At 45.5% G+C, this 13,336-nt stretch overlaps 1 protein-coding gene across 2 annotated transcripts in view; it reads left to right on the forward strand.

Annotated features, from left to right (window-relative positions):
• The window catches only part of BLTP3A (bridge-like lipid transfer protein family member 3A), a 262,471-nt gene that overhangs the window by 182,789 nt on the left and 66,346 nt on the right, over positions 1–13,336 (forward strand). For both annotated transcript variants that reach the window (XM_063954906.1, XM_063954907.1), the window contains exons 16-17: positions 8,887–8,966; positions 9,106–9,223. In XM_063954906.1, coding sequence (XP_063810976.1) covers positions 8,887–8,966; positions 9,106–9,223 — 198 coding nt within the window. The remainder of the gene's footprint in view (positions 1–8,886; positions 8,967–9,105; positions 9,224–13,336) is intronic.

Consider the following 13,336-nt stretch of genomic DNA (forward strand, 5'->3'; position numbering starts at 1 on the left):
AAGTGGACGTGAATCGCAGCGTTGGAGAGGGTAAGTATGTGAGTGTGTAATTAAAATTGTACTGTCATGGTGTCTGTGTACTGTTTTTTTCAGGATATTTTTTTTGTAGTAGAACTACAGGTACCAGTGGGCCCGTTATTTCCCCACATGCTGGTACTTGTGGGGAAATAACTGTGCTGGCCCTTGGGTGGCTGGAGGGGGGGACCCCTTGATTTAAGGGGTCCCCAGTCCTCCAGGGTACCCCGGAAAGGGGTGACTAGTTGGAGGGTAATGTCACGGCCAAAGGGACCTATATGAAAGTGTCCCCCGGCTGTGGCATTATCTCTCTGGCTAGTGGAGCCCGGTGCTGGTTTAAAAAATACGGAGGACCCCTACGTCTTTTGTCCCCCGTATTTTTTGAACCAGGACCGGACGCAGAGCCCGGTGCTGGTTATTTAAATATGGGGGGACCCCAGTCATTTTTCCCCCTGTATTTTTACAACCAGGACCCCACGCAATTTTTTGCTTTGATTTTTAACACTTTCACACTACTCATTCTTTACACAATGAAGCCCTGCACAGATCTCACAAATCCGACTGGGATTCATTGTGTTATGTCTGGCAGTGTTTTACTAATCACTCCCGTAAAACACTGCCCGACAATACAAATCACATCGGCATCGGAAAAAACGAGAATAGAAAACTCGGCAGCTTAGTAAATTACCGTAGATGGATTCAAAAAGTTGCAGTAAAATACGACCGATACAATTCGAGATCAAACTCCCTTAAAATCGGCACAAAGACGAATATTAGTAAATATACCCCAGGGTGTTTTACGGATTCAACCTCCCTCTGTCCCGCCTGTGGCTCCTTGGGATTTGTCAGTTGTTCTGGATGCCTTACAAGAGTCTCCGTTTGAGCCTCTCTAGTCTGTAGACCTTAAATGGCTTACTCTTAAGGTCTTGTTTCTGCTGGCTATTGCCTCTGCTAGACGGATTTCAGACTTGGGTGCCTTGTCCTGTTGGTCACCCTTTCTGATTTTTCACCGTGACTGTGCGGTTCTTAGAACTCGCCCTGGTTATCTCCCTAAGGTGGTGTCATCTTTCTACCTTAACCAAGAGATTGTGCTTCCGGCCATTACCTCTCCAGGTTTATCCTCCAAAGAGCGGTCTTTGGATGCGGTACGGGCTCTCCGTATTTATGTGAAGAGGACAGCTTCTCTTCGGAGATCTGATCCGCTCTTTGTCCTTTTTGGGTTTCACAAACGTGCCTGGCCTGCTAACAAGCAGACCTTGGCCAGATGGATTAGAATGGTGATTGTACATGCTTATGTACAGGCTGGACTTCCAGCTCCTGCTACCATCAAAGCCCATTCTACTTGGTCGGTTGGATCTTCTTGGGCGGCCCGCCGTGGTGCGATCCTTGAACAATTGAGCAAGGCGGCTACGTGGTCCCCAGTGAACACGTTCATAAAGTTCTTTGCCTTCGATACTTCCGCCTCCCAGGATGCCTCCTTTGGACGCCGGGTTCTTATGCCCGCTACAGTGCGTCCCCTCCCATGAGGAACGGCTTTAGGACATCCCCGATGTTTTCCCTATGGAACCCCAGTGTACCCCGCTGCATAAAAGTAAATTTATGGTAAGAACTTACCTTTGTTAAATCTCTTTCTGCAAGGTACACTGGGTTCCACAGGGCGCCCACCCTGACGCACTAAGCTTCTTTGGGTTTGTATGGCAGTAGCCGCTGATACCTTCTCCTGTCATGAGAATGTGGTGTATGTGGCTCTTTTAACTGCTACTGCATTGGACTGATAAACAAAACAGAGCTCCCGTGCATGGAGGCAGGGTTATAGAGAAGGCGGCGCTGTGCATCTTGGGAACAGTCAAATCTTTTAGCTTGTTGGTGCCTCGGATAAAGATCCAACTCTACACCCCGATGTTTTCCCTGTGGAACCCAGTGTACCTCGCAGAAAGAGATTTAACAAAGGTAAGTTCTTACTATAAATTTCCTTTTCTGCAGCGGATATCCAGGATGCTTACCTACATGTTCCTATAACACTGTCCCATCAGCGCTATCTCAGGTTCGCTATCCTCCAACAGCATTTTCCGTTCCAGGCCCTTCCATTTGGATTGGCCACAGCCCCCAGAGTATTTGCCAAAATTATGGTGGTAATGGCAGCTTATCTCTGCCAGCAGGGGATAAGAATTTTTCCATACCTTGACGACCTTTTAATCCTGGCACAGTCTCAGGAATTGCCTCTGTGTATTCTGCAACAATCGCTTGTCTGCAGAAGTATGGTTGGCTCATAAATTGGGCAAAATTGTCTCTAGTTCCGTCACAGCGGATGACACACTTGGAGGCTGTATTGGATTCGAGCCTTCAGAGAGTAACTTTACCTCTGACCAAAATATCCAAAGTTCAGTCAAGGATTCAGGAGCTGCTACACAGTCAAAGGGTATCCATTCACGCAGCAATGCATGTGATGGGATTGCTGGTGTCAACATTCGACATGGTAGAGTATGCTCAGTTTCATTCGAGGCTTCTGCAACGTCTGATCCTTTCCAAATGGAATGGTTTTCATCAGACAATAAAAACGCAGACCATGGTCCTTACTCTGGAAGTAAGAAGGTCATTAGTCTGGTGGCTACAGACATCCCATCTGTACAAAGGGAGACCCTTTTGGATATCAAATTGGGAAATTCTGACAACGGATGCCAGCCTTCAGGGCTGGGGAGCGGTATCTGAAAAGATTTTTTCCAGGGGCAGTGGACCAAGGAAGAAAGTTGCCTGTCAATAAATATATTGGAACTTACCTGTGACCAAGCATGGATAAAATGTAAAACCTGGACCATTGGGTTACCTCTGGATTAAATAGTTTAAGTCACTCATGCTTGTTCTACTAGCTCCTCTGTGGTAGAGACCAACTTTAAATTATAGTCGTTCTGATATTGAACCCCAGTAGTTCTCCACAAGATGTATGCTAATACTTCTGATTCCTGTTGGAGATGCACCAGTAAACTTGGTGGGAATGCACATCACTGGCTGTTTTCTGCCAAACCATTCTGGCTCTCTAAAGATATAATGTTCCCACTGGCTTCACACTTACTTGCGCATATCTGTCTCAAAACAGTCTAAAAAGTCTTTATTAAAACATTTGACTAATGCTGCCAAGGTGCATGCTGGAAATCTCCCTTCCCCCCTTCTCTTTCACCTCCTCTCCTCCATTGTTGTTTGTTTCACGCTCATAGTGGGCAATTCAGACGTGATCATAACAGCAATTTTGTTAGCAGATGGGCAAAACAATGTGCAATGCAGGGGGGGGCAGATATAACATGTGCAGAGAGAGTTAGATTTGGGTGGGGTGTGTTCAATCTGCAATCTAAATTGCAGTGTAAAAATAAAGCAGCCAGTATTTACCCTGCACAGAAACAATATAACCCACCCAAATCTAAGTCTCCCTGCAAATGTTATATCTGCCTCCCCTGCAGTACACATGGTTTTGCCCATCTGCTAACAATTGTTAATAATAATCTGCTAATAATTGTTGCTACGATCAGGTCTGAATTAGGCCCATAGACTTTTTTTTGCAACATTAGTTGTCATCATTATGTCAGTAGTTGATAGATCCCATGAATTGTGTTCCTTGTGGTTCCTGTTGTTGGAGTTCAAGTAATCTCCCTCCTAGAAGTCTTTTATTAGTCCAACTTGGGTGGTTTCCAAGTTGTTTACCCATCTGCTTTCTCACAGTCAATGCTGCTTGACACCCAGAAGTATTTTTATTTATTTTTTGCGTTTATTTTCAGGCTCTGATTATATCCAGAATACACTGCCTCAATAGTTCTGATTCCTCCTTCTCTCTTCTTCTCTGTTTGATGTTACTTTAAATTTACCCTTCTTTGTTAATAAAATTGATTTATTTCAAGCTGTAAATACCTAGCAGGATGATATCTTTACACCATGTCTTTGCTGTAATATCGTTGGTTATTTTTACTCTTATGCTTGTATTACTTTATTTTTTACAGTAAATAATGCATAACAAAAATGGAAAATAAAGTTCTAATAATAGTATAATACATAATCTATGCATTTACATAACCGATTATTTATTCCTACAATTTCTTTCATAAAAATAGATTATACTCCCCAATTTGAGCAGGATGGTTTTGTCCCTATTTGGGAGGGGGGAGACGGACATATTCACCTGTTTCACGCATTAGAGGTAGATGTATTCATTATGTGCACCAATAAAATCCCATCTTCTTGCTACAAAGCAGATCAGGTCAAAGCCTCTGCCTAGTATGCCTCAGCCACCCATCCCTGTCCCAATTCCAAATTCACAAATGTTGGTAGGTATGAAGGAAGTATAAAACATGCTTGAGAAGTATTTATTCTAAAGGAATGCTTATTATCGGTACAGTTTAAGTTAAAGATGTAAGAGGTAAGACTTCCTGTGATAAGAAAAAACAAGGACTATATGTCCCAAAGCCTGTTGCTGAAATAAATATTAAATTTTAAATTATAATTTTGCAGATCATATCCTAATCCCCACTTGCAGCAAATATATTAGGACCACTTGCCAGTAGGTCCAAAGAAGAAAAATACTACACAACAAAAAAAATATAGAATGCACCAGTGGGACAGAATCTAAAATAAAATGTCATATATCTGTTTATAGAGATAAATTGACAAAATGGTTTCTCTTATAATTGAAAACAATGTATTCAAACTATAGAGAGGGATTTAATGGCGCTAATAATTTAAGCAGCTCAATAATGTTATTAATATTAAAGTAGGAAATGAGCGCTAACTAGTATGACGTGGCACATGTTGAAAAAAAATATTTAGTTAAAAATGTTAACTCCTTTAGGAGAATTTTAAGTGGGGTGTGAATGATGATTCAGAATTTTGCACAGTTCATATGCCTTTCCTGTCCCTACCTCTAAGAGGATTCGTCGATGGGTCCGGTTAGCAGTACGGGATCAGTTGTAATGTCCGACTCCCGCTGCGTGTGAAGCTGCCGCCGCGTCCAGCAGCAGCTCTTCCGGCTGATGACATCACCTTCGACGGGCGGCAATCGGCAGTGGCGGGTGCAAAGGCGCTGTTCGAATGACGGTGTGTCCACTCCTGTAGTCTCTTCTAGGAACAGAAACCTGCTTCAGTTACACCAAAATCCTCTGCATGACCGTGGACTGCACGCCACGGAGGTGGGGCGGGTGGGAGCAAGACTCAGGCATTTCAGTCACGTCTGGGTGTCATCCGGTCTGGACCCCTGGGTGTAAGATATTGTGTCCCAGGGGTACAGGCTGGAATTTCAAAATCTCCCTGACCGATTTTTCAAATCAGGCTTGCCAGCTCTGCTGACAGACAGGACTGTCCTGCAAGAAGCCATCCAGAAGTTGGTGGAGGCACAGGTCATTGTTCCAGTTCCACCTCATAAGCAAAGCAAAGGTTACTATTCGAACCTTTTCGTGGTACCGAAACCGGATGGTTCGGTCAGACCCATTCTGAACCTAAAATCTCTAAACCCCTTTCTGAAGGATTTCAAGTTCAAAATGGAGTCTCTAAGGGCGGTGATATCAGGTCTGGAGGAGGGGGAATTCCTGGTATCCCTCGATATCAAGGATGCGTACCTCCACATTCCGATTTGGCCGCCGCATCAGGCTTATCTCTGCTTCGCATTGTTGGACTGTCATTTCCAGTTCCAGGCCCTGCCATTCGGCCTCTCCACAGCACCGAGGGTATTCACCAAGGTGATGGCGGAGATGATGGTTCTCCTCCGCAAGCAGGGGGTGAACATAATTCCATATCTGGACGATCTGCTGATAAAAGCATCGTCCAAGGAGGAGCTGTTATGGTCCATAGCTTTCACGACCCAGCTTCTCAGGTTACATGGTTGGATCCTGAATCTTCCAAAATCACATTTGGAACCAACCAGGAGGTTGTCCTTTCTGGGAATGATCCTCGACACAGAAGTGCAGAGGGTGTTTCTTCCAGAGGAAAAAGCGTTAGTGATTCAAACAATGGTCGGGATGTCCTGAAGCCAGCCCGGGTGTCGGTTCATCAGTGCATTAACCTTCTGGGGAAGATGGTGGCCTCTTACGAGGCTCTGCAATATGGGAGGTTTCACGCTCGGTCCTTCCAGCTTGATCTTGGAAAGTGGTCGGGATCCCATTTACACATGCACCAGAGAATACGTCTGTCGCCAAAGTCCAGGATTTCACTCCTCTGGTGGCTGCACTTACTTCACATTCTGGAGGGCCACAGGTTCGGGATTCAGGACTGGGTCCCTCTAACCACAGATGCAAGTCTTCGGGGCTGGGGCACAGTCACTCAAGGGGAAACCTTCCAAGGAAGGTGGTCAAGTCTGGAAGCCGGCATGCCGATAAACCTTCTGGAACTAAGAGCCATCTACAATGGTCTTCTCCAGGTGGACCATCTTCTGAGAAATCGGGCCATTCAAGTGCAGTCGGACAATGTGACGACAGTGGCTTACATAAACTGACAGGGTGGAACGAAGAGTACAGCTGCAATGTCAGAGGTAACAAGAATCATCCTCTGGACAGAAAAACACACGTTGGCGCTGTCAGCAATCTTCATTCCAGGAGTAGACAACTGGGAAGTGGACTTCCTCAGCAGACACGATCTCCATCCAGGGGAGTGGGGTCTCCATCCGGAGGTGTTCAAGGAGGTAACAGATCTTTGGGGTGTACCCTAAATTGACATGATGGGCTCTCGTTTCAACAAGAAGTTTCGGCGGTATTGTTCCAGGTCGAGGGACCCGCAAGCAGTGGCGGTGTTTCCTCCACTTCAACTCATTCCAAGAGTTCTCAAACTCATAAGGAGAACAAGAGTTCAGGCAATCCTCATTGCTCCGGACTGGCCAAGAAGGACTTGGTACGCGGTTCTTCTGGATCTACTAGTAGAAGAGCCGAGGCCTCTTCCTCTTTGGGAGGACCTGCTGCAGCAGGGGCCGTTCGCCTATCAAGACTTGCCACGGCTATGTTTGACGGCATGGAGTTTGAACGCCAGATACTAGCTCGGAAGGGTATTCCGAACAAGGTTATTCCTACTCTGATACAGGCTAGGAAAGGCGTAATGTCAAAACATTACCTTTGTATTTGGAAAAAATATGTATCTTGGTGTGAGTCCAAGAAGTTTCCTGCGGTGGAGTTTCAACTGGGACGTTTTCTCCTCTTCCTACAGCTGTGGATATGGCCCTGAGGTTAGGATCCATAAAGTCCAAATTTCCGCCCTATCCATTTTCTTCCAGAAACAGTTGGCTGCTTTCTCTGAGGTTCAGATTTTTTTGAAGGGAGTCCTGCACATCCAACCTCCTTTTGTTCCGCCTACGTCGCCATCGGATCTTAACGTGGTGTTGCAGTTTCTCCAATCTGACTGGTTTGAGCTTCTACAGGAGGTTGAGGTCAAATTTCTTACGTGGAAGGCTGTCACTTTGGCTTTAGTTTCAGCTAGACGTGTGTCGGAATTGGGGGCTTTGTCCTGTAAAACCCATACTTAATCTTCCACGAAGATCGAGCTGAGCTCCGGACACGTCAGCAGTTTGTTCTGAAGGTTGTGTCGGCATTTCATATCAACCAACCTATTGTGCCAGTGGCTACTGACTCCTCAATTTATTCAAAGTCCTTGGATGTTGTCAGGGCTCTAAAAATCTATGTGAAGAAGACTGCTCGTCACAGAAAATCGGACTCTCTGTTTGTCCTATATGATCCCAAGAAAATTGCGTGTTCTGCTTCTAAGTAGACTATCTTTCACTGGATCAGGTTCACTATCCAGCATGCATATTCTATGGCAGGATTGCCGTGTCCTACATCTGTTAAGGCCCACTCTACTCGTAAGGTGGGGTCTTCCTGGGCAGCTGCCCGAGTTGTCTCGGCGTTACAACTTTGCAGAGCAACAACTTGGTCTGGGTCGAATACGTTTGCAAAGTTCTACAAGTTCAATACTTTGGCCTCTGAGGACCTGAAGTTTGGTCTATTGGTTCTGCAGGAGCCTCCGCGCTCTCCCTCCCGTTCTGGGAGCTTTGGTACATCCCCATGGTACTAATGTGGACCCCAGCATCCTCTAGGACGTAAGAGAAAATAGGATTTTGGTTACCTACTGGTAAATCCTTTTCTCGTAGTACGTAGATGATGCTGGGCGCCCGCCCAGCGCTTCGTTTTCCTGCAATCGATATCTAGTTCAGTACAACTTTGTTGGTTACTTGGTAAGCACTGTTTTGCATTGTTACTTGGCAAGTACGGTTTCAGCCGTTGCTGAGTTTTCAAGCTAGTTAGCTTGATGTGCCTTGTATGTGTGAGCTGGTGTGAATCTCTCCACTATCTGTGTATAATCCTTCTCTCGAAGATGTCTGTCTCCTCGGGCACAGTTTCTAGACTGAGTCTGGTAGGAGGGGCAGAGAGGGAGGAGCCAGCCCACACTCTCAAACTCTTAAAGTGCCAATGGCTCCTGGTGGACCCGTCTATACCCCATGGTACTAATGTGGACCCCAGCATCCTCTATGGACTACGAGAAAAGGATTTACCGGTAGGTAACCAAAATCCTATTTTTTGTATTTTGTGATTATTGCTTGGACTTTTCCTTTGCTTGTGTCCCACAACTTTGCATGCAGAAGTGAATACACCTGAAGTTAAGATTATAGTCAGTGTTTAAAGCCTATTCGTATATTTAAAATGGCAGAATTAGGTTTTTGTAATCTGAATTCCTTTTCTAATATTTTACCGCAGCGTACTTTGTGGATTTACTGACTGACAGAAGATTTAACCATTAAAAAAATCAACAATTATTTTATTACTAGAGATAAAGTAATTGTAAATATGATTTGGTTTCCAAACTTTCTCTGGTCTCATTCGCTCCCCCTTTTTTTTTTACTTTATTTGTGTGTGTTAGATATGGCGATTATTGAAGAAATGGTGTTTACAGATCAAGATGACACATCACAGAGCACAGAAGGTCCAGAGCCCCAGCAAGTAAGTTGGAAATAAAATGTTGCACATGATAAAATGCTAGCACTGCACAATGGTTGTGTGGAATATAACAGATTTATTTATTTGTGAGAGCTTGTTTAAATTAAGTTGATCCGGCCTTCATCCTGGTTCTGTCCTCTAGATTCTCACACTGGCTCTTCACAATGTATCCTCTGTGTTACGTGCCTGCGGCGATGATGTGTCGCTGACTCTCCAAGCCACGGACATCAGCTGTGCACAGAAATCCCAAGATGTGAATGGTAAGAGAAAAACGGGACTGGTACATTACATGTGTAATGGCCCATATAGACGGGCCGATGCGGGGAGAGATGTGTGCTGAGTGAACCGCTCAGCACACATCTCTCCCGCCGCTCAGCACAGCGCGATCTGTGCTGAGCGTGCGGGGGGAGACGGGGGGGGGGGGGGCAATGCAGGCCAATCTAGCACCAGCGATAGCGATGCGCGGGGCTGCGCATCGCTATCGCTGTTGGGGGTACACACGGAGCGATCATGCTCAAATTCTAAGCAATCTAGTCAGATTGCTTAGAATATCGCTCCGTGAGTACCCCCCTTTAGCTCGGTAAGTGAGGTGGAATTGTTTATTATTAGCAAGAATTATCATGGATAATGACAAAAAAATATAAGACATTTGTCACAATTTTCACTATAACATTTGACAGCATACAATATATAATGTCCAAAAGCTTTGTACAATTGTATGATTAATAATTTGCAGTACTTACATAATCAAAGGAGACTTCATCTAGAAAACACATGAGTACAGGAATCTAAGTATGAGTATGCTCTGCTAGGTAAACAAAAGCAATTAAGAATAGTACCTCCCTTGTGGTATTTTTTTTGATTTAGATACTGCCACACTTATACAAATCTGGTATACTTTCATAATGTAGACAGCTGATTTTTGCACAATGTTATCATTAGGCTGGGGGTAGTGTTAGGGATACCTCGCCAATAGTATTTGTTTTCTTTCATCAGGTTCTCACCACTTGTAATTTGGGTGTTAACATTACTGATGTTTGAAGCAATTACATTTTTATATTTCAAGTCGCCTTCCATGAACTATGTAAAACTATAGGAAATTCTCAGTATATATTAAATAAATCCATGTATCTAATCTAAAAGTCCTTATAGCCATTGAGCCTGATTCAGGGGCGTGAACAATTCACATGTTGATTAATTGCTACTTCTCATGTACAGAAAACGGTGGTTGCATTACATAGAGTACGTACAAAAGTGCTATTGCATAAGGGATAGATTGTATCTGAGAGAGTCTGAGAGGCAAAGCAATGGGCGTTCCTGGGCATTTGCTTGAAGTGAACACAACAAAATTTGTCTTATGGCCGTGTTGTGGGAGGTAAAGAAACTGCAGGCAGATGCAAGTGTTGATGGTGCCCCAATGGTAAACTATCTAGAAACACTGGCAATGTTAGTGTGCATGGATGGTAAAAGTAGGCATCTAAGGGAAAGCATTTGCATATTATCGCGCACCCGCGATCCCGAAAACAGATTTTAGAGTGGAAGCAACAGTGTCCCACCTCTGTATCAGGCCCAGTATTATTATTATTATCCTTTTCTCTATCGTCCTAGTGGATGCTGGGGTTCCTGAAAGGACCATGGGGAATAGCGGCTCCGCAGGAGACAGGGCACAAAAAGTAAAGCTTTAGGATCAGGTGGTGTGCACTGGCTCCTCCCCCTATGACCCTCCTCCAAGCCTCAGTTAGATTTTTGTGCCCGGCCGAGAAGGGTGCAATCTAGGTGGCTCTCCTAAAGAGCTGCTTAGAAAAGTTTAGCTTAGGTTTTTTATTTTACAGTGAGTCCTGCTGGCAACAGGATCACTGCAACGAGGGACTTAGGGGAGAAGAAGTGAACTCACCTGCGTGCAGGATGGATTGGCTTCTTGGCTACTGGACATTAGCTCCAGAGGGACGATCACAGGTACAGCCTGGATGGTCACCGGAGCCTCGCCGCCGGCCCCCTTGCAGATGCTGAAACGAGAAGAGGTCCAGAATCGGCGGCAGAAGACTCCTCAGTCTTCTTAAGGTAGCGCACAGCACTGCAGCTGTGCGCCATTTTCCTCTCAGCACACTTCACACGGCAGTCACTGAGGGTGCAGGGCGCTGGGAGGGGGGCGCCCTGGGAGGCAAATGAAAACCTTTTTTGGCTAAAAATACCTCACATATAGCCTCCGGGGGCTATATGGAGATATTTAACCCCTGCCAGAATCCGTTAAGAGCGGGAGACGAGGCCGACGAAAAAGGGGCGGGGCCTATCTCCTCAGCACACAGCGCCATTTTCCCTCACAGAAAGGCTGGAGGGAAGGCTCCCAGGCTCTCCCCTGCACTGCACTACAGAAACAGGGTTAAAACAGAGAGGGGGGGCACTAATTTGGCGTTAGAAATATATAAAAAAGATGCTATAAGGGAAAACACTTATATAAGGTTGTCCCTATATAATTATAGCGTTTTTGGTGTGTGCTGGCAAACTCTCCCTCTGTCTCTCCAAAGGGCTAGTGGGTCCTGTCCTCTATCAGAGCATTCCCTGTGTGTGTGCTGTGTGTCGGTACGTGTGTGTCGACATGTATGAGGACGATGTTGGTGAGGAGGCGGAGCAATTGCCTGTAATGGTGATGTCACTCTCTAGGGAGTCGACACCGGAATGGATGGCTTATTTAGGGAATTACGTGATAATGTCAACACGCGCCAAGGTCGGTTGACGACATGAGACGGCCGACAAACAATTAGTACCGGTCCAGACGTCTCAAAAACACCGTCAGGGGTTTTAAAACGCCCGTTTACTTTAGTCGGTCGACACAGACACAGACAGGGACACTGAATCCAGTGTCGACGGTGAATAAACAAACGTATTCCTTATTAGGGCCACACGTTAAGGGCAATGAAGGAGGTGTTACATATTTCTGATACTACAAGTACCACAAAAGAGGGTATTATGTGGGATGTGAAAAAACTACCGTAGTTTTTCCTGAATCAGATAAATTAAATGAAGTGTGTGATGATGCGTGGGTTCCCCCCGATAGAAAATATGGGCGGTATACCCTTTCCCGCCAGAAGTTAGGGCGCGTTGGGAAACACCCCTTAGGGTGGATAAGGCGCTCACACGCTTATCAGAACAAGTGGCGGTACCGTCTATAGATAGGGCCGTCCTCAAGGAGCCAGCTGACAGGAGGCTGGAAAAATATCATAAAAAGTATATACACACATACTGGTGTTATACTGCGACCAGCGATCGCCTCAGCCTGGATGTGCAGAGCTGGGGTGGCTTGGTCGGATTCCCTGACTAAAAATATTGATACCCTTGACAGGGACAGTATTTTATTGACTATAGAGCATTTAAAGGATGTATTTCTATATATGCGAGATGCACAGAGGGATATTTGCACTCTGGCATCAAGAGTAAGTGCGATGTCCATATCTGCCAGAAGATGTTTATGGACACGACAGTGGTCAGGTGATGCAGATTCCAAACGGCACAAAGGTGTATTGCCGTATAAAGGAAGAGGAGTTATTTGGGGTCGGTCCATCGGACCTGGTGGCCACGGCAACTGCTGGAAAATCCACCGTTTTTACCCTAAGTCACATCTCTGCAGAAAAAGACACCGTCTTTTCAGTTTCAGTCCTTTCGTCCCTATAAGAGTCATATCTGCCCAGGGATAGAGGAAAGGGAAGAAGACTGCAGCAGGCAGCCCATTCCCAGGAACAGAAGCGTTCCACCGCTTCTGACAAGCTCTCAGCATGACGCTGAGACCGTACAGGACCCCTGGATCCTACAAGTAGTATCCCAGGGGTACAGTTTGGAATGTCGAGACGTTTCCCCTGCGCAGGCTCCTGAAGTCTGCTTTACCAAGGTCTCCCTCCGACAAGGAGGCAGTATGGGAAAAAATTCACGAGCTGTATTCCCAGCAGGTGATAATTAAATTACCCCTCCTACAACAAGAAAAGGGGGTATTATTCCACACTATATTGTGGTACTGAAGCCAGAAGGCTAGGTGAGACCTATTCTAAATCTAAAAAAATTTGAACACTTACAAAGGTTCAAATCAAGATGGAGTCACTCAGAGCAGTGATAACGAACCGGGAAGAAGGGGACTATCTGGTGTCCCGAGACATCAGGGATGCTTACCTCCATGTCCCAAATTTGCCCTTATCACTAAGGGTACCTCAGGTTCGTGGTACAGAACTGTCACTATCAGTTTCAGACGCTGCCGTTTGGATTGTCTACGGCACCCCGGGTCTTTACCAAGGTAATGGCCGAAATGATGGTTCTTCTTCGAAGAAAAGGCGTCTTAATTATCCCTTACTTGGACGATCTCCTGATAAGGGCAAAGTCCAGGGAAC

Source organism: Pseudophryne corroboree, chromosome 2 (genome assembly GCF_028390025.1).
Source record: "Pseudophryne corroboree isolate aPseCor3 chromosome 2, aPseCor3.hap2, whole genome shotgun sequence".
Classification (NCBI taxonomy): Eukaryota; Metazoa; Chordata; class Amphibia; order Anura; family Myobatrachidae; genus Pseudophryne; species Pseudophryne corroboree.